The 22,214-nt window shown below is 28.7% G+C and overlaps 3 protein-coding genes and 1 non-coding gene across 4 annotated transcripts; 2 read left to right on the top strand and 2 right to left on the bottom strand.

Moving 5' to 3' along the window:
* The first annotated feature begins 1,451 nt into the window (after positions 1-1,451).
* LOC123291614 (synembryn-A) lies at positions 1,452-8,207 on the top strand. The gene is made up of 7 exons (XM_044871964.1): positions 1,452-1,588; positions 1,645-1,775; positions 2,153-2,588; positions 3,907-4,254; positions 5,459-5,702; positions 6,703-6,920; positions 7,001-8,207. The coding sequence occupies exons 1-7, from the start codon at positions 1,526-1,528 to the stop codon at positions 7,181-7,183; spliced, it is 1,623 nt and encodes a 540-aa protein (XP_044727899.1). The 5' UTR covers positions 1,452-1,525; the 3' UTR covers positions 7,184-8,207.
* On the bottom strand, positions 6,441-6,512 carry Trnah-gug. Its single transcript has one exon. It is a non-coding gene; the product is annotated as a tRNA-His (tRNA).
* Positions 8,208-11,061: 2,854 nt separating the features above from the next.
* On the bottom strand, positions 11,062-14,258 carry LOC123291615 (nuclear pore complex protein Nup50). The gene is made up of 3 exons (XM_044871965.1): positions 13,925-14,258; positions 13,712-13,850; positions 11,062-13,127 (listed from the first exon to the last, which is right to left on the bottom strand). The coding sequence occupies exons 1-3, from the start codon at positions 14,081-14,083 to the stop codon at positions 12,040-12,042; spliced, it is 1,386 nt and encodes a 461-aa protein (XP_044727900.1). The 5' UTR covers positions 14,084-14,258; the 3' UTR covers positions 11,062-12,039.
* Positions 14,259-14,814: 556 nt separating this feature from the next.
* Positions 14,815-20,122, top strand: LOC123291616 (PHD finger protein 21A-like). The gene is made up of 8 exons (XM_044871966.1): positions 14,815-15,117; positions 15,292-15,324; positions 15,412-15,477; positions 16,288-16,415; positions 16,735-17,005; positions 17,404-17,689; positions 18,108-18,299; positions 19,860-20,122. The coding sequence occupies exons 1-8, from the start codon at positions 15,040-15,042 to the stop codon at positions 20,096-20,098; spliced, it is 1,293 nt and encodes a 430-aa protein (XP_044727901.1). The 5' UTR covers positions 14,815-15,039; the 3' UTR covers positions 20,099-20,122.
* The last annotated feature ends 2,092 nt before the right edge of the window (positions 20,123-22,214 follow it).

Below are 22,214 nucleotides of genomic sequence, written 5' to 3'. Positions count from 1 at the left end.
ACCGGCAACCAGCACTTTTATATTCAGAAGCATGTTTTAAATGGGATCGTGCAAGAATTTTCCTTGCAAAAATTAATCATGCTTAATGAGGGATTTTTCCGGATCTTATCACTACATCAGTCAATCATCTTCTATCTAGTTTTACACCAGTAAAATCTTACAAAAAAAAAAAAACAATTTAAATCGCAAAACGCGATGTAAAGCTGTTTTTTTGGTATGTTATTTGGACCCCTAAGGGAAGTGTGAAACTACGTTTTGTGAGCAAAAAAAGTTGTGCTACTTGTGTAATAGATGAAAAACTTCAAAAAAGTCCTAAAATTTGTAGCACTTTTTTTTGATTGCAAAATGTAGTTTTACACTGCCCTAAGGGGTTCAAATAACATAAAAAAAAGCAGCTTCCCGTTGCGTTTTGCGATTTTAATGTAGAATTTGACTGGCGCATATAATAGGTATTCTTATATATTAGTAGTGTAGGACTAATAGTACTTCATTAAATGCATATGCTCTTACATAGATTCTGTATATGTGGTTCCTTGTCGATTCATCCCAGTAAATATCATACCGGTCTTTTGGTCCTCGGAAATTCTTCTCTCAATCGCTTTGTTCTTGAGTAATCTATCCTCAGGAAAACACTAAAAACGTCAGTAACTCTTCGAACGCCTGAGTATTTCAATCGGGTTAACACAAAACCCAAGAATATCTCAACATCATTAGAGGCAGTAGAACCTGTAAAAAAGGCATACCCGTATTACGTGGATCCCATTAGAGACACGGTAAAGCCATAAAAAGCGTGGATATTTCAATCACCAAGATGTAAGTGTCAAGAAAATCTGCGACAACACATATTTTTTGCATATTTAATTGCTAAGAAGAAAACCCCAGGGTTGAAATTACTGGAGACGAGATGCAAAAGATAAATTCAATCACGAGGATCAACTCGAAGAGAATGAAAAATCTAAGGTTGAATTGACAAAGGTTCAATTATCACGGGATAAAATAACCGAGGATGAAATGCACGGAAATGAATCGCTCTGCTTCCATATATGTCGAAGTATTCGATGATCCGAAAGTCCAAAGATTTGCATTAAATATTTGGTATTTTCCTCAATTTTAGTTTCGATGGGTGTATTTCATGGGAGGCAGTATGTATTCCGTGAGATTGTTTCGTGAAGGGTAACTCTTCTTAAGATATTATTTTACAATTAAACAAATTTCGTTATGATGAATATTCGTTATCAGCCAAATTCTAATTTCTCTAAGCGCAACCTAGCCTTTGAATCTTTGATAGTCATTCTTTGGTGACCGTGTATGCTGAACTTTATTAAAGTCCCTATAAAGAATTTACAGGGACTTTAAGTTTTATGGGCATCTAGTGACATCTAGGACCATTACAATATACTACGTGGTTAAATGTCATTTCCAATATAATCACTAATCAGTTGTCAAAATACAAAACAGATAGTAAAATGAGGGCATATGAGTGATAATTAAATTAAAAATAAAAATTTATTTTAAAGGTAAAAACATGTCGCAAATCGAGGATATTATTTCTGGCAATAACGAAGCATTACAGAACTTTATTTCAAAGGTATTCATCATTATGTTTTCTTTATAATTTTTATGTCGGCTGTTTTATTTTTTTAGAATAGTCAATCGTTTACGTTTACGAACTTAAATCAAGATGATGGGCGTAAAAAGCTGTGGAATTTTCTATTTAATAACTTACAAAACAATACCAACATTTGCATGACCTTAACAGCAATAAGAATTTTGAGGTAAGCTTATTTTTACAACGAATTACTCAGTAAATAGAATAATTTTTAATTTTCAAAAATAACATAAACTTTAAAAGTAAACTTAACAGTTTTTACGAGAAACAACTTTCAAAAACCAACTTAATTTCAAAAATATTTAATGGCAAGACAATTACAGACAAAACTTTGCATTGAATTTCTGCAGATTCTATTCGAATTTCAAAACAATGTTGGTTTTTTTATAAGGAATAATTTTCTAATACAAAATTTTCCTCAGTCACTTATCAGTTTTGAACTAAAGTTGAATTGGTTTTTATACAACCTTGAATGTCAAGTTTATTTTCATTCATATCTTTTTATATTAAATCGGTACTAATGATTTATTTTACATATTTTAGCCGTGATAAAACTGAAATAAATGCTGTAATTACCGAAAATGGATTTAAGTTATTATCGTGTTTTGCAAATTTACATTCAAAAGAAATCGACAGTCTTAATGCAGATAATTTTGAAATTATTTTAGAAAGTTTAAAATGTCTTTGCAATATAATATTCAACTCAACAACGGCTCAAGAATTATGTTCAAAATATAATATTGTGGATTATATTATAAATCGACTTCAAATATGCAATAAACAAAAAAATATTCCATATGATATTAAATATTTCGATATGAAGTTATTATTCTTAGTAACTGCGTTAAATACGAATAGTAGATCGTATTTACGGACTGAATTAAATGGTTTAAAGTATTTAACGGACGGCATTGAAGAAATTTTACATGAATGTAAACAAAATGGTAGTTTAACTGAAGATGGTGAAAATCAGTTATCGGTAATGTTTTTTAATTGGTTGTATATTTAAAACAAAGATTTAGACTGATCTAGACACCTAGAAAGTCGGATAAGAGTTTTTAGGTCTGATTAAAAGATTATTCTTTAATTTTTTCTTTAATCAGTCATTTTCCTGGTTTCATGGACTTTCTTTCCAATCGCGTCACTAGGATTACTAACGCAAGTTGAACTACTTTTTTTATTTGCAGTATCGCCCTACAAAATAAAACTTATCATATAATAGAAGCCCGTAAAAAAATTTTGATCATTAGTCTTTAAACTCAACCGGAAATTGAATCATCTTCTATAATATAAAAATCTCGTTTCACGGTGTTTGTGGTCTCACTCTTCCGAAAAGATCGTAAAGTATTTTTCACCCTCCTACCCCACTTTAGATATCTATATATATATATATATCAACGATCTTGGAAATGGCTCCAACGATTTTCATGAAAATGAGTATGTAGGGGTTTTTTGGGGCGATAAGTCGATCTAACATTCATTTCATTTTAAAAAAACGTCGTTTTATTCGCTTTTTCATGAAAAACTGAAACATACATCGCAAAATATGACTCTTCCTGACATCTTTTGGTGTATATCGTAGTTAATGAAATAAACGACATTACCGAGATATTCAAAATGGTATTTGTGTGGAGACATTTTAAACGGTCTTATACAATATAATTAAATCTTTATGGGTCTTATATTAGTGATAAAATTTGTGTCTTTTTAACTCAAAAAATACCGAGCAAAGCTCGGTCATCCAGATATTAAGTTTTTAAATTATACAGTTCTAGGCTGCGTAAAATGATTCAAAAGGCGGCTGATAGCCTAAAATCAAGACTGTACGCAGTTACTCGTTGACAATCTAGCCCGTAAGTTGTTTTATTTAATAAACTTCACTAGATGTTCCATAGCACATCGTAGAACCGGTACAATTGTTTTATGGAAATTTTATGGCATGTGTCCTAAATTTGTTCTTTTGTATGATTTATTGATAATAGTAATATTTAAATGATTTCCCTGCTAAGTCAAATGACCCAAAAGGTTTTCATTGCGAGCTGATAGTCTTACCCAAAAATTTCCACACAGATAATTTTTGGTATAAAACTTCTGTCTACATTGAAACTTATATCTAATGCGAACTAGTTCATTAACTTTGGTTAAAGATTGACTTAGATATTCCCAGTTTGCAGTAAAAATAATATTTCTTAAATTATCCCCGATTACTCGCGTTCATCATGAAAAAAATTAGGATTTTACAAAAAGAAAAAATAGAATTGTTTATTTACCTACTGTATGTTATTGTATATTTTCAGGATAATTATGTTGCTTACCTATGTGAAGTTTTAAAAATATTATTTAATATTACAATAAAAAATTCGGAAAAACCAACTGAAGGAGATGAAGAAATTCAATATAAACGTTTAGTAAAATTGTTACGTGAGTTACTATTAAAGCCAGCTACAAATTCGGCTAAAAAATTGGAATTACAAAGTCACATAATCAATTTATTAACATGTATACCGCAATCAACGTATATTGAACTATGTCCAAAATTGAATGCGCAAAATAACATTCCGAAAAATATGACATACCAGGATTATAATATGGAAGCGGTTTACGAGTTATTGAAATATATGAAAATGAAATTGGAATTACAACCGGTAAGCTTTAGTCATTTTACTTTTACGTGTAGAAAAGGAAAAATTTAAGGGATCCCAATCGCTATAAAACAAATGAGAAATAGTCAAGAAGAGAATATATCAAATATAAATTTTATTTTTATTAGAGTCTATTAATTTCAGCTTGATATTTGTACGCGAGATTTTGACTGTAATTCTTATTTTAATTATGATTGTTTCTTTTTTTTTTTTTTTATTTGAAATTCGATAATTTAAAAATTATTTTTAAGCTGAAATTATTTTAATAGCTTTCAATAACAGTTAAAGCCTTTGTCCTGATGTCAATTTCAATATATTTTTCGTTAAAATTTGAAAATATGCGAAAATAGATTACAAAATCCGAAATCAAAATTAAAATCGATTGATAAACATAAAAGATATAAGCAATGAAATAATTTTTTCTGTCTTTTTCTTATACAACTTTTAATATGTAGTCTCTTTGACAATTGTAAATTATGACTTCACTAAGTGTTATTTTCCTTTCTTTCTATTTGTACATTTAAATCCTTCATAGTTAGAGAGATGTACATATTATTTACTGATGGTCATGGTTGCAGTCTGCTGAGCCTTAAATATGATAGTAGGTAATGTTCCAAGTCGCCCCGTAAGGTTCCTCGACTTTCTACGTGTGATATTCTCCCCCAGGGGGAGAGAAACTGTCACTAAGTGAAGGTTCTGGAAACTGTCTGCTTGTTTGACAATTCATTAGATGTGATTCTGAACAGTCATCCTGCAAAGTTTGAGCTCAACAAATCGTCCCATTCCTAAATTATGCCAAAAAAACCGAAAATGTCGATACGCGGTAAAAAAATTTGAAGTGATGGTTCTGGAAACTGTGTTAAACTTGTTTGGTTGTGTTGAGGATGTCAGAAATTCGAGGAACCTTACAGGGCGACTTGAAATGACCATCAGTAAATCATATGTACATCTCTCTAACTATCATATTTTCGTAGTTATTAATAAGATCCAAAAATTTATCTCAAACGATGTTTTGGTTCGATAACGAACGTTGTCTTTTGAAGCAATACAAAGACAAATTATTTGTGTGTAAATTTTATTACATTTAAGTTGATTAATTTAGGGAATTCAGAGAACAAAAATAAGTTTTTTTATTATTTGTTTTTAACGATTAGGGCCTTTAAAACAACAAAATTATAATGTTAAAATTACTCTATCTTTATTTTAGAATGCAATTGGACAGCAAGAAACATTATCGCCAATTTTATCTACACTTACACGGAGTGTTCGATCAGTACGTTGCATAAGAAAATATATTCGTTTACAAATATTACCACCATTAAAAGAAGTTCATAAACGTCCCGAACAGGGGAATACTTTACGTAATTATTTATGTCGTTTACTCACAACTCCATGTTCTCATGTACGAGATTTAACTGCAGATTTTATTTTTGTTCTTTGTAAAGAAAACGGTAAGTGTAAAAACTTTTCAAAATTTTTAAAACTAAAAAAAAAATATTGTTACAAAATTTTTTTTATCAAAACCAAAAATTTTTATTAATACTTTTAAATATTGGATAATTTTCTATGTTAAAAACGGTGGTCCTAGAGTGGTGCGAATGTTTTCCCCTGCTCGTCATACCAAGGCACTATACAATATAACCGTTTTTCTCCCTTTTTTTTAACTAGTAGTGTCTGCTCGTCTACCGAAAAAAATTTGGATCGATTTTTAACCCTTTTCTCGTGATCCAATCGAGCTGAAACTTTGGCACGACACCAAAACATAGGCAGACTTTTGGCACGATATAATAAAATTCAAAATTTATTTTATATTAAATTTTCGAAATTTTTACAAAGGAAGAGAGAATGAAATAAAAACTTGATTTTTATGGGTTAATTTTCTTTTAAATAAATTTTAGTAATATATTAGAATAAAATATGTAATATATTTGAAGACACGAAGAGTCTCTTGTGAACATTGTTTATCACTTGACTTTTTGATTAAAAAAAAATTGTTCCTAACGCGAATTGCAAATTTTTTTTGGCATCGTAAGAGTTATATTAGCCAAATCGTTAAATAAAATATATGTTTGCCGATGAGGTTTTTTTTTTAATTCCAATTAGAAACTACCTAGGGTAGAAAGTAAGATTCTTATTATAGAACAGAATTTTAAAAAAAAATTACTTCCACCGAGACAATGTTTTCACATTGCCGTGACCAGGATTCGAACCTGGGTTACTACGGCCACAACGTAGGGTCCTAACCACTAGACGATCACGGCTATTGGAAGACTTGTTGAGGGTGTAATTTTTAATAAATAGATGTCAAATTGTTTTTTAAATTACTAGTCTGTATTTTAATCCGAGGATATGAAAAATGAAGAAAATTAATCTTATATTCTACTTTTTTCTTCGAGAGTTAAAATCACACCCTCAATAGAAAAAAATAGTTTCACAATTTTTTTATTTCAGTGGCTCGAATGATTAAGTATACTGGATACGGAAATGCAGCTGGATTGTTTGCAACAAGAGGTTTAATGGACGGCCGAAATACTGGAACTGAGTTTAGCTCAGAAAGTGAGGATAGTGATACGGAAATTTACAAAGAATATCGCCATGGCATTAACCCAGTAATTGGATGTTATGAAAAAGCCCATCCAGATCCAACTGCTCATATGACTGAAGAACAGGTAATTATTTCACACAATGGTCATATAACCTTAAGTTCAATTGAAACAATTTTTTAATAATGTAAACATTTTTAAAATAGAAAGAGTATGAAGCTCTTCAATTGGTCAATCTTATGGATAAATTAACTCGATCGGGAGCAATTCAACCATGTCGTATTGAAGATGGTCGCCCAGTACCTGTTGAACACGTTCTTCAATTGCAGGAAGAAGGAGGGTTAAAATCGGAACAAATAAGAAATTATAATAAAGATGACGATGATTAAAAATTATTTTTGTAAAATAACATTTATCGTTTCTTATTGCTGATCAATGCTTTTGGTTCCAGAAGATTTGTCATTTTATAAACAAAACATTACTCGTGTTATTAATTAAAAATATTCACCTTTATTTATTAAATTTTATAATTTTATAAATTTCCTTATTATAATCCTGTCGTTCAAAAATATTCGACATTATGAAATAATAATTTGTCCTATTCGTTTCACTCATATACTATTCAGAAAGTCTATTAGAAATTTGTCGAAATATTTACAGGAGGGAAGAAAGTTCTTGTTTGATTCTGTACACTATACGAAAATGTTTAAATCATAAATTAAAATGAAGTGTAAAAGCGGAAGAACATGCGTTGCCGAGTTTTTGTGTTTTTTTTTCTGCAAGTGCTATTTTTTGGCGTAAAGCAGTACGATGCTACTGCGAAATCCAAGCCAACGTACGTGGTCAAACAGAAATCAACCTTACAAAATTTTTATATATTGCAATGTTTTGATAGGGAAATTTTTTACATAACGTCTTTTTAACAAAAATTAAGGTTTTATGTTTTTATAATACAGTAATCTGTAATATTATTCTTCAAGATTTTGTTAAAAAGCGTTCAAAGATTATAAAAAATTTTGGGCGAACTCAAAAATTTAATTTTTTAGCTTTTTATTCCCCTTGAAAATGGCCACTTTGAATTTTCCAAAAATTAAACAATACATAACTCAAAGACGGCTAGCCTTACGAAAGAACAGCCAGAGGCCTTTTTTGTGTAAAATTACCTAAAAAACTAGAACTTCAATGATTTTAAAATTAATTACCCGTAATTTGTGAACATATATAACATGTTTTTTGCGTGTAATTTCTGGCTTTTCATATTTTTGTGCTAAAATAAATTAAATAATTCTTTCTTTATACTCAAATGTGCATTTTCAAGTGTTTTAAAAACCTTTAATTGCAAATATCTCAATTCGATGTCTGTGTGACATAGCTTGTTTTTTCGCAGAACCCTTCATATGTAAAATAGCTAATATTCTGAGTTCAGCAAATATAAATGTGTATTTTTTGCTTTCTAATAAAGTCATAATATAAAATAAATGATGTGTATTAAATTATTAAAGTTAATAATGTATCTAAAATTAATCTAGACCAATTCAAGTGCCACTTTTACACACTTTATTAGGGAAAATACTGTTAAATCTAGTGCTGATTTAGGAATACGTTGTTTACAGAGTCTCTAGCGACCCTTGAACACCTAGAAATGTCCTTGATTTTTTAATTTTGCCCTGAAAAACCTTGAAATATGATTGAGTTTTTTTTGTATCTATGAAAATGTGTATTTTTAGTACTTAAATAAAAGCGAGTATGTTGGATTTTTCGTCTTTTTTTATCTCGCAATAGCATTTGAAACATAGGAAATAAATTTTTTTTTTATCCAGTTATGTATCTGTTACTGCAAATTATCAAATGTAAATAGTCTTTACACTCTGTAAACATACCTAGTGTCAAGTATAGATAAAAGGAGTCCAACGTTATAGGCTTTTCCATAGTATTCATGTACACAATAATAAACCCAGATCATAGTTCTTTTATGCTACTGGCTGCGCAAGAATTCAGGACGTACCGATACTAGCGATGCTATTATTATCTGTCCAATAAATTGAGACTATTCGTTCAACATTACGTTCGGACTCCTTGCATCTTTACTTCGTGCATGGTGTCTAATTGCACCTCGAGTGCGTGTGTAAGTACGTCCAACTGGCGGTGTTACACAAATGGTCGAAAATAAAGAAATCACGATTGACATGGTCTAAACCTCTTTGATTTCTCGAAAACAAAGAAAAGTAGAAATGAGTACAAAAAATCAGAGATTGCCAAAGAAAAAAAAAAACTAAATAAACTTGAAAAGGAAAAGAATACAAGAAAGCTCGATCAAGAATTAAGTTTCATAAACGATGAAGCTGAAATGTTTATAATAAAATTAATATTTTTCTTTATAAGTGTAAATTTAAAGTAAATTAGTAAATTATTCTTTTTAATTTAAAAAATGCCCTTAAAAATAATATTTTCAGTCTTGGAAATCCTTGAAATATTCTTAAATTTTACTTTCCAAATTCGCAACCTGTTTTAATCGAGATAACGTATAAATGATCATTGAATCTAACAAGAAGGTAAAAATAATAGGATATAAAGACTACCGAGGGTAAAAAAAATTATATTTTGGGCCTATGGGATATTCTTTAGATTTTAGAACATTGAGTCCATGAATTGTTTCACAGTTCACGCTTCATACGAGTAAAACGAGTAAAGTTATCCACATTTGCCCGTAATCATGTTCAAACAATATTAAGTTATCCATTCAATAAAGACAATACCATAGCTATTAAAAGTGTTTTATATAATTTTAAAAAAATCTAAAAAAACATCTGCTATAAAAAAGAGTAGGTTAAAGAGCTAATGGGTTAAATTAAAAATAATTAGAAATAATAAATTTTATTTAAAATTAGTCTATTTTTCTTACACGTCTTTTTATGTTGCAAACTGTTGTAAATTGTAATACGTATCTATACACTAATTGCAAGAGCAAAATTTTTAAATTACATTCGCTTTTCATAACATTTTATTAAGACGACATCAAAAATTTTATCATATACAATAATAAGTTTTAATAATAACAAATATGTAATTTTAAGTTAATTTTGAAAAATATTTATCCACTGAGAAAATTTCAAGTAACAATAATTATCCATCCATATCTTTTAAACGAGATAAAGCGTCAATTTTAAGTCCAAAAAAGCGTAAATTTTAGATGTTGAATGTAAAACAACTAAACCGTTTTATAACACAGTGAACAAACCCATAAGAGATTGTAAAAAAAAAACTTAACTTTGGACATAATATAGCTTCTTATGGAAAATGAACTCTTTGGGTATTGAGATAATTTATAGCTTTTTTTATATTACGGGGAAGTTTTTTGAGATTGTTTTTCCCTCCGCGGTTTCCATAAGAATACATAGTTTGACAAAAATGAAGTTTTTTTGTATTTAAAGTCGGCGATAGCATACTTTTTGTTAAATAATTAATACATACTTGACATTTTTGGAATGACTTTCTTTTGGCAAATCTACCAAACTTTCTCTCTACAACGTTTTTTTCGAAAGTGATGCGTTTTCAAATGAGGATGAACACGTCATATTTAAGCTATCGTTCTGAAAAAACGCTGCAGAGAATTCGGCGGATACCATAACCACTTGATAACATTAATAATTACTAAACAATAAAATATTTTGTCCGGCAACAACTTTTGCTTTTCACTAATTATTAATGTTATCAAGTGGCCAAAGTGCTTAACATATTCGCTGCTGCGTTTTTTTCAGGCTGATAGCTTAAATATGACTTAAATGCTCATCTGAAAAATGCGGCACCTTTAAAGAAAGTTATACAGAGGAAATTTGATAGACTCGCCAAAAGGAAGCCATTAACGAATTTTCAACTATGTATTAATAATTTTAGAAAAAGTGTACAGTCCCGCAGACATTACCTACGTAATGACAGTAAATATCATTTTCACAATCTTAAGTAATTCATCAATTTAAAACCGTATCGCTATATAGTAAAAAACAAAAGCATAAATACTAATAAAATTATAGTATTCACTTTTCTTAAACTTTATCTCAATTACTTGAGTAGATTTAGGAATTTAAACCAATCAAATTTTACATAATTTTTTTTTTAAATTAAGGATTATCCGTTTTGTGTTTGACTATATATATATATACAATTGTTCCGTTGATTGAATTAAAAATTTTGAAATAACGTTCTTAGAAAGTATACTTACAAAAATGTATTTAATTTTTGATATTGATACGTTTTCATTAAATCCATACATCAAAATAAAACCCCAAAAAAATACGTCAATTAAAGTTAATTTTCAAGTATTACGTACTCTTCTTTCACTCATACAATGCAGCTTGTCATCCAGCATTCAGATTTTTTAGAATTAATATTAATGATTTTTTTATAACATTAAAATGTGTTTTGTGCATTATTCTTGTATCGATAAGCATTAAATAACTGTTACTAATTATCAATTTTATTATAACTAATGCGCAACGTAACAAAGTATTGATACTCCCCCTCAGATACGTTACGCACTAATAACGCTCAATTTAACACCTCGATTAAATAATACTTGAACGTTACCTTGTAACGGTTTTAAAGTTTATTTGTAAATACAGTGGAACCACGGGTAAAAGGCGCCCTTTGTAATCCGACATATCTATAATAGAAATTACAATGCTTATTTATGAATTTAGAAAATGATTGAAAACTTATTACTTTGATATGTAATTTATCGGATTACTCTCTCTTTTTCAAAAAGTTCCGGGTTACAGGGATCTGTGGCAACACTCTAGCAAAATGTTTGACATATTACCGCGGTTTCACTGTATTTGCATTGAAGCCGTGTAGATATGGAAAACGAATGGAACTCTGTTTTCCAAGCGAAATAAAAATAAACAAATTAATAAGCGTAACTAGGGAATCATAGGAGGAACCTGCCCGTATATTTACAAATTAATGGAATTTATAAACTATTGTATTGATTATATTGAATTACTGATACAATTAAGAGAGCTTATACTAATTGAAGCCAAATTTTTATAAAAGTTTTAGTATGATTTTGCATAGTACAAACTGCTTTATATGTCGATACTACTGATAAAAAAGAGTTAATTGCGTTCACTTTCAGCTAAAATAGCTTTTACTACATAAATTAGAAGTTTTATTTCCTTGTTGACCTTCCCTTTGGCTTCTATAAAGTTACGCCTACGTTAAATGGACCTTACAAACTTACAAAATAAACTTAATTTTTATGCTTTTCAATCATTTCTAATAATTTATCAGCTTCCTCGGAATTTTTGACTTTAATTAACATTGTCTGTAACGGATTTTGATCAGCTTTACATTTGGCAGCTTCCTCAGGCGTTGGCACACAAATAATCATAACATGATTTTTACCCTTACGTGATGTTGGAATTGTTTTCGTTAATACAATATTCATCAATAAATTACCTAAATTCGTGTCAGCTCGTACAATAAGTTGCGTTTTTTCGGAACCTTCAATCTGTTTCAAATATAACTGTCCAACTCCACGTTCAACAAATTCATTCTCTTTTTTCACAAATAATTTACATTTTGTATTGTAAATACTACCCTCTTCAACCACTGGTGTAAATTCAACCTTTGGAGGTTCATCTTCTTCGTCTTCTTCTTTATTTTCACTCGGAGGAGCTGATACATTTGCAAATGTAAACGGTTTGCCCGATCCAAATGAGAAGCCTGTTGAATTCGGTATTGAACTATTACCAAAACTAAAGGCGGCTGTATTACCAAAAGATGTTACAAAAGGTGTTTTGTTATTCGAATCAGAATTAGTTTTTTCTTTATCGTTTTCCATTGTTGATTTTGTTGCGGGTTGAAACGAAAATATAGGTGACGAAGTTGCTTTCTTTTCATCTTCTTTTGGTACACCAAAACTGAAATTTGGTGCCGCTGGTTTTGTCTCAGTTGGTTTTGCTTCAGCTGTGGGTTGCTTTTGTATACCAAATGAAAAAGTTGGTTGAGTTGAGGATGAAGTCGATGAAACGGTTGGGTTAATTATTTCTTTCAATTTTTCATTTGTTGGATTTTGTTTAGGCGTCGTATCTATTGTAGATTTTTTCACATTAGGATTTAATTCCTCAATTTCTTGCAAATACTTTTCGTAATCTTTAAATATTGGTGTTAGTATGCAAATTGGGTTGGAATCTACATGTGTTTTAATCCATTGTGAAACACTTTCATTCAATCCTTTCAACTTCGAATAATACTCCGATGATTTTGAATTTTCTATTGCATTTTTATTCGCGTCATTTGATGACTGTGTGCTACTGGAGATTCCATTTTTATTATCTAAACAAATTGTATAATACAAAAGAATGAGAAATGGATATATTTCTGCATTTTAATTAAACTTTTGTAGTTGTAAATAAGCACAGAAGAAAATCTATCAGTATTTATAGACAAGCTTTTATTGTACTTCAAAAATAGGAAATAATTTCCTTATGTGTTACTCATACATGTTCATCTGTAAAAGCTGAACGCGAACAATTTAAAATATCAAGGATAATTCGGACCGCCTTAAGCTTTTGCAAATAGTCAAAAAAGTAATTGACACCCAGAAAATATATAATTAATTCAATTGTTGGATAGTTACCAAGATTTTTTGATACTTCTCAGATGTTATCTGATTTTGATAACAATTACTAGGTCAATTTGATTTAAAGTATATTTTTTTAAATGAGTACTTTATTTCAAATTGATTAGCACTCTTTGTAAGATCATGGAAAGTAATTATTTATCGCAAATCGAGCAATTTTATGGGATAAAAATCTACTTAACGAAAGCTTTGTAGAAAACACAGGAAAAGTTAATATTGATTAGCTCATGAATTCCAATTCATGAGCTTTTATTGCATGCAAAAATATCGTACTTACCACTTTGCGAATCAGGTTTCGTTTGTGCAAGAAAACTGAATGGACTTGTTTTATTATTTGATAAACTAGATGTATTACCAAAACTAGATGTTTTAGCAAATCCCGTAAAACTACTAAATACATTTGGCCCTCGATCTTCCTGTAAAACAAAATATGAAATAAAATAAATTTGAGGTTATAATTCTTAAAATAATATTTAAAAAATTGTCTTACCGAGGATTGGGCGGCTGCCCTACGTTTAGCTGTTTTAATTACACGAGTTTGTAAAACATCTTGTGGGGCTACTTTAAAAGTACCAGCTTCTTCAGCTTCTTCTTCTTCATCCCAATTTTCGTGATTTAATTCCGATGTAGCAGTTCTTTTTCCCGCCATCGCAAATAAAACGTTTTAATAAATTTTTTAGTCTAATATTAATAATTATACTTTGATTTTAAGTTAAATGTTATCGTTAACTTTTTTTGTATATGCTAATTTTCAGATTTTATCATCGTGTTATCTGCACAATTTTAAATCACATACAATACAAGTGCAACCATTTACTTTATAGTTCAGAGAGTTGGTCATATTGTTATATTACAGTTTTTGTAATTTAGTTCAGTGGCTTCGTAATTTCTTTTTAATATTATTTTTATTAAAAGTAAAATTAATTAACCTTTATTCGTTAATTAATTAATTGAAATATAAACTCGATATTCGTAAATGTGAATAAAATATTCGTTAATTGTAAATTATTATTTTTTTTGTTATATTAGAGCGCTATTTTTTTAAATAATTCCAAGTGTTTCGCAGTGCGTCATTTTTATTTAAGAATAATAATAAAGCTAGTTTAGATAACTTGCGGGTTTCGTTACAATCACAAACTCATAAAGATTAAAATAAGATTTTCTTGATAAACTATTGTCTGCTTAAAAGAAAGAAATTAATATAAATTCAAAACACAGTAAAATTTCGTGTATAAATAGAAAAAATTAATATAATAATAAACTTGTAATTAAATTTGTACATCAATAATAAACAAAAAAAAGTGTTAAAAAAAATTAAGATGCAAAAAAAAATTGAAAATTATAAAATTGAGTTGACATAGTAATCAAACAATATATAATTAAAAGTCATATTTAATTACATTTCGCATAAATAATTGTTGTATTTTGTGCAAAATACTGAAAACATCGAATTTGCAGGCTTTTTATTTGTTCACTAGAACGGCAGTTGGGCTTATTAATCAAGGCCTGTTGCGCGCGTGCATTTATTCTCGTACACAATAATTTTTATTAAAACGTCTCTCTCGCTTCATTTAATATTTAACATAAGTGAATCCCATATTAGAAATGGAAGTGCCAAGAGATATTCAACTTGAAATTACAGTGAATCAAAATCAATTAAAAAATGCAATTAGAAGTCATCAGGTAAAATTTGTTTTCTATATTTTTATTAATCAATATTTTAGTTTAAAATTAGATATAACAGAATATTATTTGTAACAATTGCCATCATTGTACTCGTAAACTTTTTTTAACACATGTTTGAATTGTTTAAACTTTTTCAGTATTAATTTTTTTTGCAAAAATTTTTTATTGCAGATTTTGGTTTGGAAATTAAAGGATGATCCAAATGTAAGTTCGGTTTTATAGTAGTTTGCTTACTTTATTTTTAACATTGAAATTTTTTTTTTGTCTATTGTCTATGTTTATATTTTTTAGAATGAAGATATTAAATTGGGAATTCAAGAAATTCATAAGGAAATAGTTGATATTGGACATATTCAAGTATGCATTTTCTTTATCTAATCATAAAATTTATTTGTCATTGTGCTGAAAAATATAGCTTAAATAGGTAGTTGTTATTCATTGTTTTGATAACAAAAGATGTTGCTACTAATTTATCTTAATTACCTAATAACACCAGTAATAACAGGTCATTTGACATTTGACAATGAGTTTTATAAATACTCTATTATATATCCCGGTAAATTTTAAGCAGTCTCCAAAACGAATAATTTTAAGCAAATTATTTTTGCAGAAACTCCTACTTAATTGAATTCTGAAACATAATTCAAACCAATCGTAAATTTTCAAAGTGAATAAATTTTACAATTACCACATTATTTACACTTCTGGAAGCTGGAATTATTAACAAGGCCATATGTAAAAATCATCCTCAGGCAAATATGCAAACGTATTTTCGAATATATGCATTAATTTCTTTAGAGCCGAACTATTTTTCTGGAACTCTTATTAAATTAAGAGCAGATAAATTATATTTTGTTAAAAACTGATTAAATGCCGGTGGCGAACAGTTGAGCAAACCTTTCTCGAAAACTAAGCAGATCACAGAAATTTTACACTATTTTTGTTACCTCGTGAGTTCTAGATAAAACTGGGAACAAACAATCTATTCAGTTTTTAAATTTGCAATAATTCTTGAAGTAAAAGCGTTCTCCTATGAAACATTAAATAAATTACTAAAATTCAGCTACAAATCAGTATTACCAGTATATCGATTTAATTTATACGAGGAACTGTTAACTGAATAGGCGCATATACTACAGATTTTAACAATTTTGATTTATTTTGCAGAGAAATATTGTAGAACGACTACGTAAAACTGTCCAATCCCTCGATCAAAAATTGACACAGAAACCAGGATTAGAAGAAAGGCGATTTAATTTGGCAAATGTTCTCAATAAAACTCGAAAGCAAGCTATGTAAGTTTAATGTTATAGAAATTTTAGTTTTAAGAATAATTCTGTATATCTTAAAAATAGTCAGCATAATAAACCAGTAACCTTATCGCCTGAAAGTACGGGGTTTGTGACCTCTGCATAAACAAGTATGTTAAGCTACCGGATTTGACGCAAGCCCTGATGCTAGATGAAATCACAACATATTTTTTTAATAGACAATGAATTTCTAATCGACTTGAATTTACAATTTCATATTTCAGCACCATTTATGGCGAAAGACCGCGATACTAGGTTTTGTTTTCAAAGGAATAAAACATTAACAAGAAAAATTGTTTTCTAGTGTGTCCCGATCAACTTCATTAAGTCCATTATCACCACCATCAGATGAATCTCAAGACATTCCAGTATCTGAACCAAAAACACCTGAGAGCTTAGAATATCCAGATCCAGCATCATTAGATTCACCAACACAATCCGAATTTTTAGGCTTCTTTGGATTGTGTACACATGAAGTATTTAAAGAATTGCAAAATAAACGCGTTGAAAGAAAACGAAGGAGCACTGCCAATCCTCATTTTTTGTATGGAAACCATTGGGAAAATAATAAAATCGTAAGTTTTTCAAGATGACTGGTTTATTAAAGTTTTTAAATAAAATATTGAATTTCTGGATTAAATTAGAATTTTATTTATTCCGGTTCATTTCAATCGGGATTAAATAAATTAATTTTTAAGCTGAAAAACTGAAAAAAAAAAAAATTTCTTATCCTCCTCCCCTTTTTTTGCGTGCTTATGCAAAATTACTAATGAATTTATGAAATTTTTAGGTCAAAAATTTTTAATTCGCCTTTTTCTTAACAAAAAAATCCTATTTTTCCCTCCCTTGGGACAAAAGCGTGGTAGGTCCATGCTTTTTTAAGTCCTACATTCATGCATATGCTGAATAATAAAATTATTATTACAAACTTTTATGAAAAATATTGGAACTAATGAATATATTTTTTAAATAGAAGCGAAGAAAAAATGTTTATTTACAATCAAACTTTTCACCACCCAACACACGCAGTGCTTTACGGAAACAAAAAGAAGAACGACGTATTCCATCACCACCTATTAAAAGTGAATCTAGATCAACTTCACCGGTGCCTATTAGTAGTAACAATAATAAGAATAAATCAATATCAGCAGCAATTGGCTTAAATATTCCAAATCTTCCAAGTGGTTTAACGATAGAACGTGTTGAAAATAATTCAAGTTCACCTGATTTGAAAACTTGCATTATATGCAGATTACCAGGTAAATTAATCATTATTTTCAAACTTTAAATTTCAGGGCTTATTATCCCCAAAAAAAATACGTAATTCTCATTGTTGGGAAATTTAATCTAATAAACTTTCTTTTAATTTGTGTCCTAAACATTATACCGTGAGCGAGTATCTCAACTTTTACTGGGAAATCACTTAAATACTTCCGGTTTCAATACTAATCAACCTAAGATAGGTCTAAGTTTTAACAACTGGCATATTTTAGGATTTTGAAATGAAACAAATTTTCAAATTTCTTACATAGAAATTTCATTTTATTAATTTTAATTTAAACCGTTAAACAATTATGACTCCCTTAGAAATACTTAACCGCCTTTTCGATATTAAATCGCTAACACTGGAATACTCGTTTATTTTGTTTCCATAATAATGACCGTTTTATTTTACAGGTGGTTTATCGTTATGTGAAAAATGTGAGTCACATTTTCACATATCATGCCATAATCGGCCACTCACAAATACACCACGTCATTGCCCAAAATGTGCGCCGAAACGTGATCGAGATTTAACCAGTTATCGAGAACCTGTTAGTATGACTGTAGTTTTGGGAAATGGTGTTCAAGTATCTAGGGAATTTAAAGGTAATTTTGTGCTAAGAGACGATACAAATATTTCAGTTATTACATCTAAATAGTGCAAAATATTTAGAAAATTATCGTTTTTATTTTTGAAAATTTTGTATGTGCAACTCATTATCTTGATATACTTAAAAATAAAACATATATACGGTCCGTGATTATCTTAGACAAAACTTGAATAAAGCATAACAATAAAGTTTTTTTTGTGCAATATAATAAATTTAAGAAAAATAGAATATTTTGAAGAAAAAAATTATGTGTTGCACATTCGAAACGCATACGCTATTTTAAGCTGAATTTCAACATTTATCAAACTCGTTTCTTTTTGTACTTCATTTAAATGGTGCTTAATCGAGAAGCCAAAAGGGTTCTCAAATTAATGTGTGCTGTTATTCAAGGATTGTCTCACATTAAAAATATTTTGTGTAAATTAATGAGAAAAATAATTACTAAATTCTAATGAAAAAATATTAAATGATTGAAAATTTATTTTATTTAAAAAAGAAAATATATACATAATAAAATTATCTATTTTTATTAAAAAAAAAAATGCATGTTAAATTTAAAAAAATTTAAGAAACTTTTCACAAAAAAATTAAACTTAAAATTTAAATTTTATTTTGACATTGAAAAAGAAAGAAGATACATATTTTTGATGATGTACGAATCTTAGTTTCGTTTCGAAGTTATTTTCGACGTACAATTAAGTTATTATATATATTAAGTAAATATTTTATTTAATAATAGACAAATCAAACTATTAGCACTTTAATCGCTCAAATAAAACACAGATAAAAAATTTAAACTTGAGGGTCGAATTTGAACGAGAATCGATTACATCTACCGTATATATTTAAAAAAAAAAAAAACATAGATATCTTACATTCCTGAATAAAAAATTTTGTTTTTTTTTTTTTTTTAAACAAATCTACAAACTCGCTAGTTTATATATAAAACATACGCTGTTTATACCCTGGTGGAAAGAATAAGTCTTAGAAACTCTGAAAAAGTCTTAAGAACTCTGAAATAGTCTTAGAAACTCTGAATTTCTCAACGTTTTTGGACTGTCTAATTCAGAGTTATCCAGACTAATTAAATCTGAATTAGATAGTCCAAAAACGTTGAAAAATTCAGAGTTATTCAGACTTCCTAAGAATTTTTCAGAGTTTTCTAAAACTTATTTATTCTTCAAATATTTGTTCCACCAGGGGAGATGCTGCCTGACGCTACTAGCATCGCACTGGTAGTTTTCCTTTTATTATTGAGAATTCAGGCAAGCAGATTTATCATCTAAATTAATGTAAAGTGTAAGCACTAAACATACAAGTACATACAAATGATGATTGATAATATTTTGACTCTCATTTGGGGATATTTCTACAAATTGACTTATCAATCCAAATATGACCATCATAACGATTAGAGTGCTAAAATTTGAATATATAAAAGAATTACTTAAAACAAAACAAAGGTAGTTTTTTCTTAATGTTAATATTAGTGGTTACATCTAAAAAATTTTATTTCATTTATTGAGTACATATTTTGAAAACATTACAATTACAGAACGTCTTGAGGAGAAAAAACGTCTCCAAGAACAAAACATCAACTTAAATAATCAAATAAATAATTTAAAAGCGCGACACGCTGAATTAACCATATCATTGAAGACACAAGAAGAGGAAAAGAAAGAGCTGCTTATATGTGAACATTCAGCGAAAGAGAATATTCAACGTATATTAGATTTTGTTAAAAATATTAAAGGTACAACAGCTACAACATGTGAAATATCAAATGGATCATGATTTTCAAAACAAACATATGAATTTATGTTGGCTTGTTTTTTGTTTTGTTAATTATATTTTGAAATAATTAATAATTATATATTAAAAAACAGAAAAAAAATATTTTTCATGTATTTTTATCCATTATGATCAGATAGTGTGTATTATTTACTGATTATTTTATATTCAATAATATTTTCTCTCTCTCATATCAGTTTTGGATTTGATAAAAAATTATTTACATGTTGCACAATTAATTGGAAATGTAAAGAACATACATCAAACAATGATTAAACTCCATTTTATAATGGGGAAGTTTGAAGATTTAGGCTTTATTATTAGAGAAAAAGCAATGGGGCATAGTTCAACTCTCACTATTCGCGGCATTTTTTTATGGTAATATTAAAAAATGTGAAACGAAATAATACTTGTCTATAAATTAACTATATATTGAACTTTAGAAAGTATAATAATTGTTATCATATGAGAATTGATGTAAGGCTAATATACTCTAAGATAAATTTTTTTCTACCGAGAATCTGATAAACGCTATCATGGCACGCCCTTCACTTTGCATTCAGAATAAGAATAAGCACTCCATATTATGTATTTTCTAACGTTTTCGTTTGAATTAATAATTAAAGTATATGAAATTCGTTTCAATGGTACATAGCATATGAGGTCCGAACGTGGATTATCAAAAATTTCTATGGTACAACAACAATGTTACACATATATACCGACGGAAATTAGCACAACTCACGAACTGTTACGGAAATTAGCATAACTCATAAACTTCTTACGAAAAGTAAAATAATTTTCATAATCTTATGAAGAATATGAATGCGCTTTATTACCTTGCAAAGATAAGCGTAATCGGTGAATTTTTTACGAAAGTTATCAATATAAAGGTACCTCAACCCGTTGATTTATAACTAGAATGATGATCGTTGATACTTTCTGGGACGTAATATGCTTGCCAACTGGAATTATCTTCTTGCTGAGAAATAAGAATCAAATATAATCCTATACTAGACCACAGTTTGGAAACATACATATAAATAAAAATCTTAACTTTTTGACGATGAACGATGCTTAAATAGGACTAATCTTCGTAAGAACTGCTATATGTCTTGGGTGTCGACATCTTTTTTTATTCTTATATTTTTATTTATTACTGAATTTTGTTTTGTTCTACTGATTTTCTGTCAGGCTTCGCTTTTCAAAATTTTTTAAGCGAGAGTATTATTTATTTTCTTTTGATTCAAATTCGTATAATTTCTTGGAAATTCAAAACCAACTTATTTAAAAGATAATTTTCAGCTGTGTTGGTAGATCCGGTAATCAAATATACCTATAAAATTTTTGTGTACTTGAAGGGGTGCTGAAACAAAAACGAGTTCATATTGACTAAAATGACGGAAGGTTACTCAGCTGAAGTGTTAGTGAAATTTCACTTTAAATCATATAAATGTGGATGCGGACTTTACGTGGCTTAATTTTTACTAAATGCCAACTTTAACAGATAATGACAATGATACCCAGGTAAGATTTTTAAAATAATTGACGTAATTATATAGAAACTAAACTGCGTTTGATAATAACTTTTGGGTATCATCGATAACATTTTATAGAACTTTCTAGCATAGAATTTTAAATATCTTCAAAATTGACAGAGAAAGATATTTTTTTATAATATTAAAAAACTGTAAATCGTTTAGTATTATAGAAATAAATGGGCTTATTTAGTAGATACAGATACTGTGTGCAATCGTTAAGAGTGCTATATCGAGCGTTCAATCTGCTAAACAAGTTCATTGATATGCACGAATACATTTATTTAATTTCCATTCCCAATAAATTGTGCATCCCACCTGTATTTTTAACCCGCATGTATGTTTACTTTTGTGAGAAAGAAGTTTATTTTTAATGTAACATGACGAATGGTAAATTGTTAGATGGGTACGTTAATAAAGTGATTATTACAAATTTTAATGCATGGACCGATAAATGCTTCAGTTTGTTATATAATATTTTAAGAATCGTCAAGATAATGAGAAAGATAATTATGCATGTTTTATTTAATGTTATTTTTTTAATTGAAAAATTTTATTACAATTTAGTAAGTTTTTACAGT

Source organism: Chrysoperla carnea, chromosome 2 (assembly GCF_905475395.1).
Source record: "Chrysoperla carnea chromosome 2, inChrCarn1.1, whole genome shotgun sequence".
NCBI lineage: Eukaryota > Metazoa > Arthropoda > Insecta > Neuroptera > Chrysopidae > Chrysoperla > Chrysoperla carnea.
This window is presented reverse-complemented; position numbering and strand designations above follow the sequence as displayed.

What these genes read in the sequence shown, in the direction of transcription:
- LOC123291615 (XM_044871965.1), bottom strand. Translation starts at nt 14,083, where the DNA reads ATGGCGGGAAAAAGAACTGCTACATCGGAATTAAATCACGAAAATTGG. An exon ending in GGGCAGCCGCCCAATCCTCG is followed by an intron (nt 13,851 to 13,924) that starts GTAAGACAATTT and finishes TTTGTTTTACAG; the next exon opens with GAAGATCGAGGGCCAAATGT. An exon ending in GAAACCTGATTCGCAAAGTG is followed by an intron (nt 13,128 to 13,711) that starts GTAAGTACGATA and finishes CAATTTGTTTAG; the next exon opens with ATAATAAAAATGGAATCTCC.
- LOC123291614 (XM_044871964.1), top strand. Translation starts at nt 1,526, where the DNA reads ATGTCGCAAATCGAGGATATTATTTCTGGCAATAACGAAGCATTACAG. An exon ending in ATGGTGAAAATCAGTTATCG is followed by an intron (nt 2,589 to 3,906) that starts GTAATGTTTTTT and finishes GTATATTTTCAG; the next exon opens with GATAATTATGTTGCTTACCT. An exon ending in TGAAATTGGAATTACAACCG is followed by an intron (nt 4,255 to 5,458) that starts GTAAGCTTTAGT and finishes TCTTTATTTTAG; the next exon opens with AATGCAATTGGACAGCAAGA.
- LOC123291616 (XM_044871966.1), top strand. Translation starts at nt 15,040, where the DNA reads ATGGAAGTGCCAAGAGATATTCAACTTGAAATTACAGTGAATCAAAAT. An exon ending in TTGATATTGGACATATTCAA is followed by an intron (nt 15,478 to 16,287) that starts GTATGCATTTTC and finishes TTTATTTTGCAG; the next exon opens with AGAAATATTGTAGAACGACT. An exon ending in AAAACTCGAAAGCAAGCTAT is followed by an intron (nt 16,416 to 16,734) that starts GTAAGTTTAATG and finishes ATTGTTTTCTAG; the next exon opens with TGTGTCCCGATCAACTTCAT.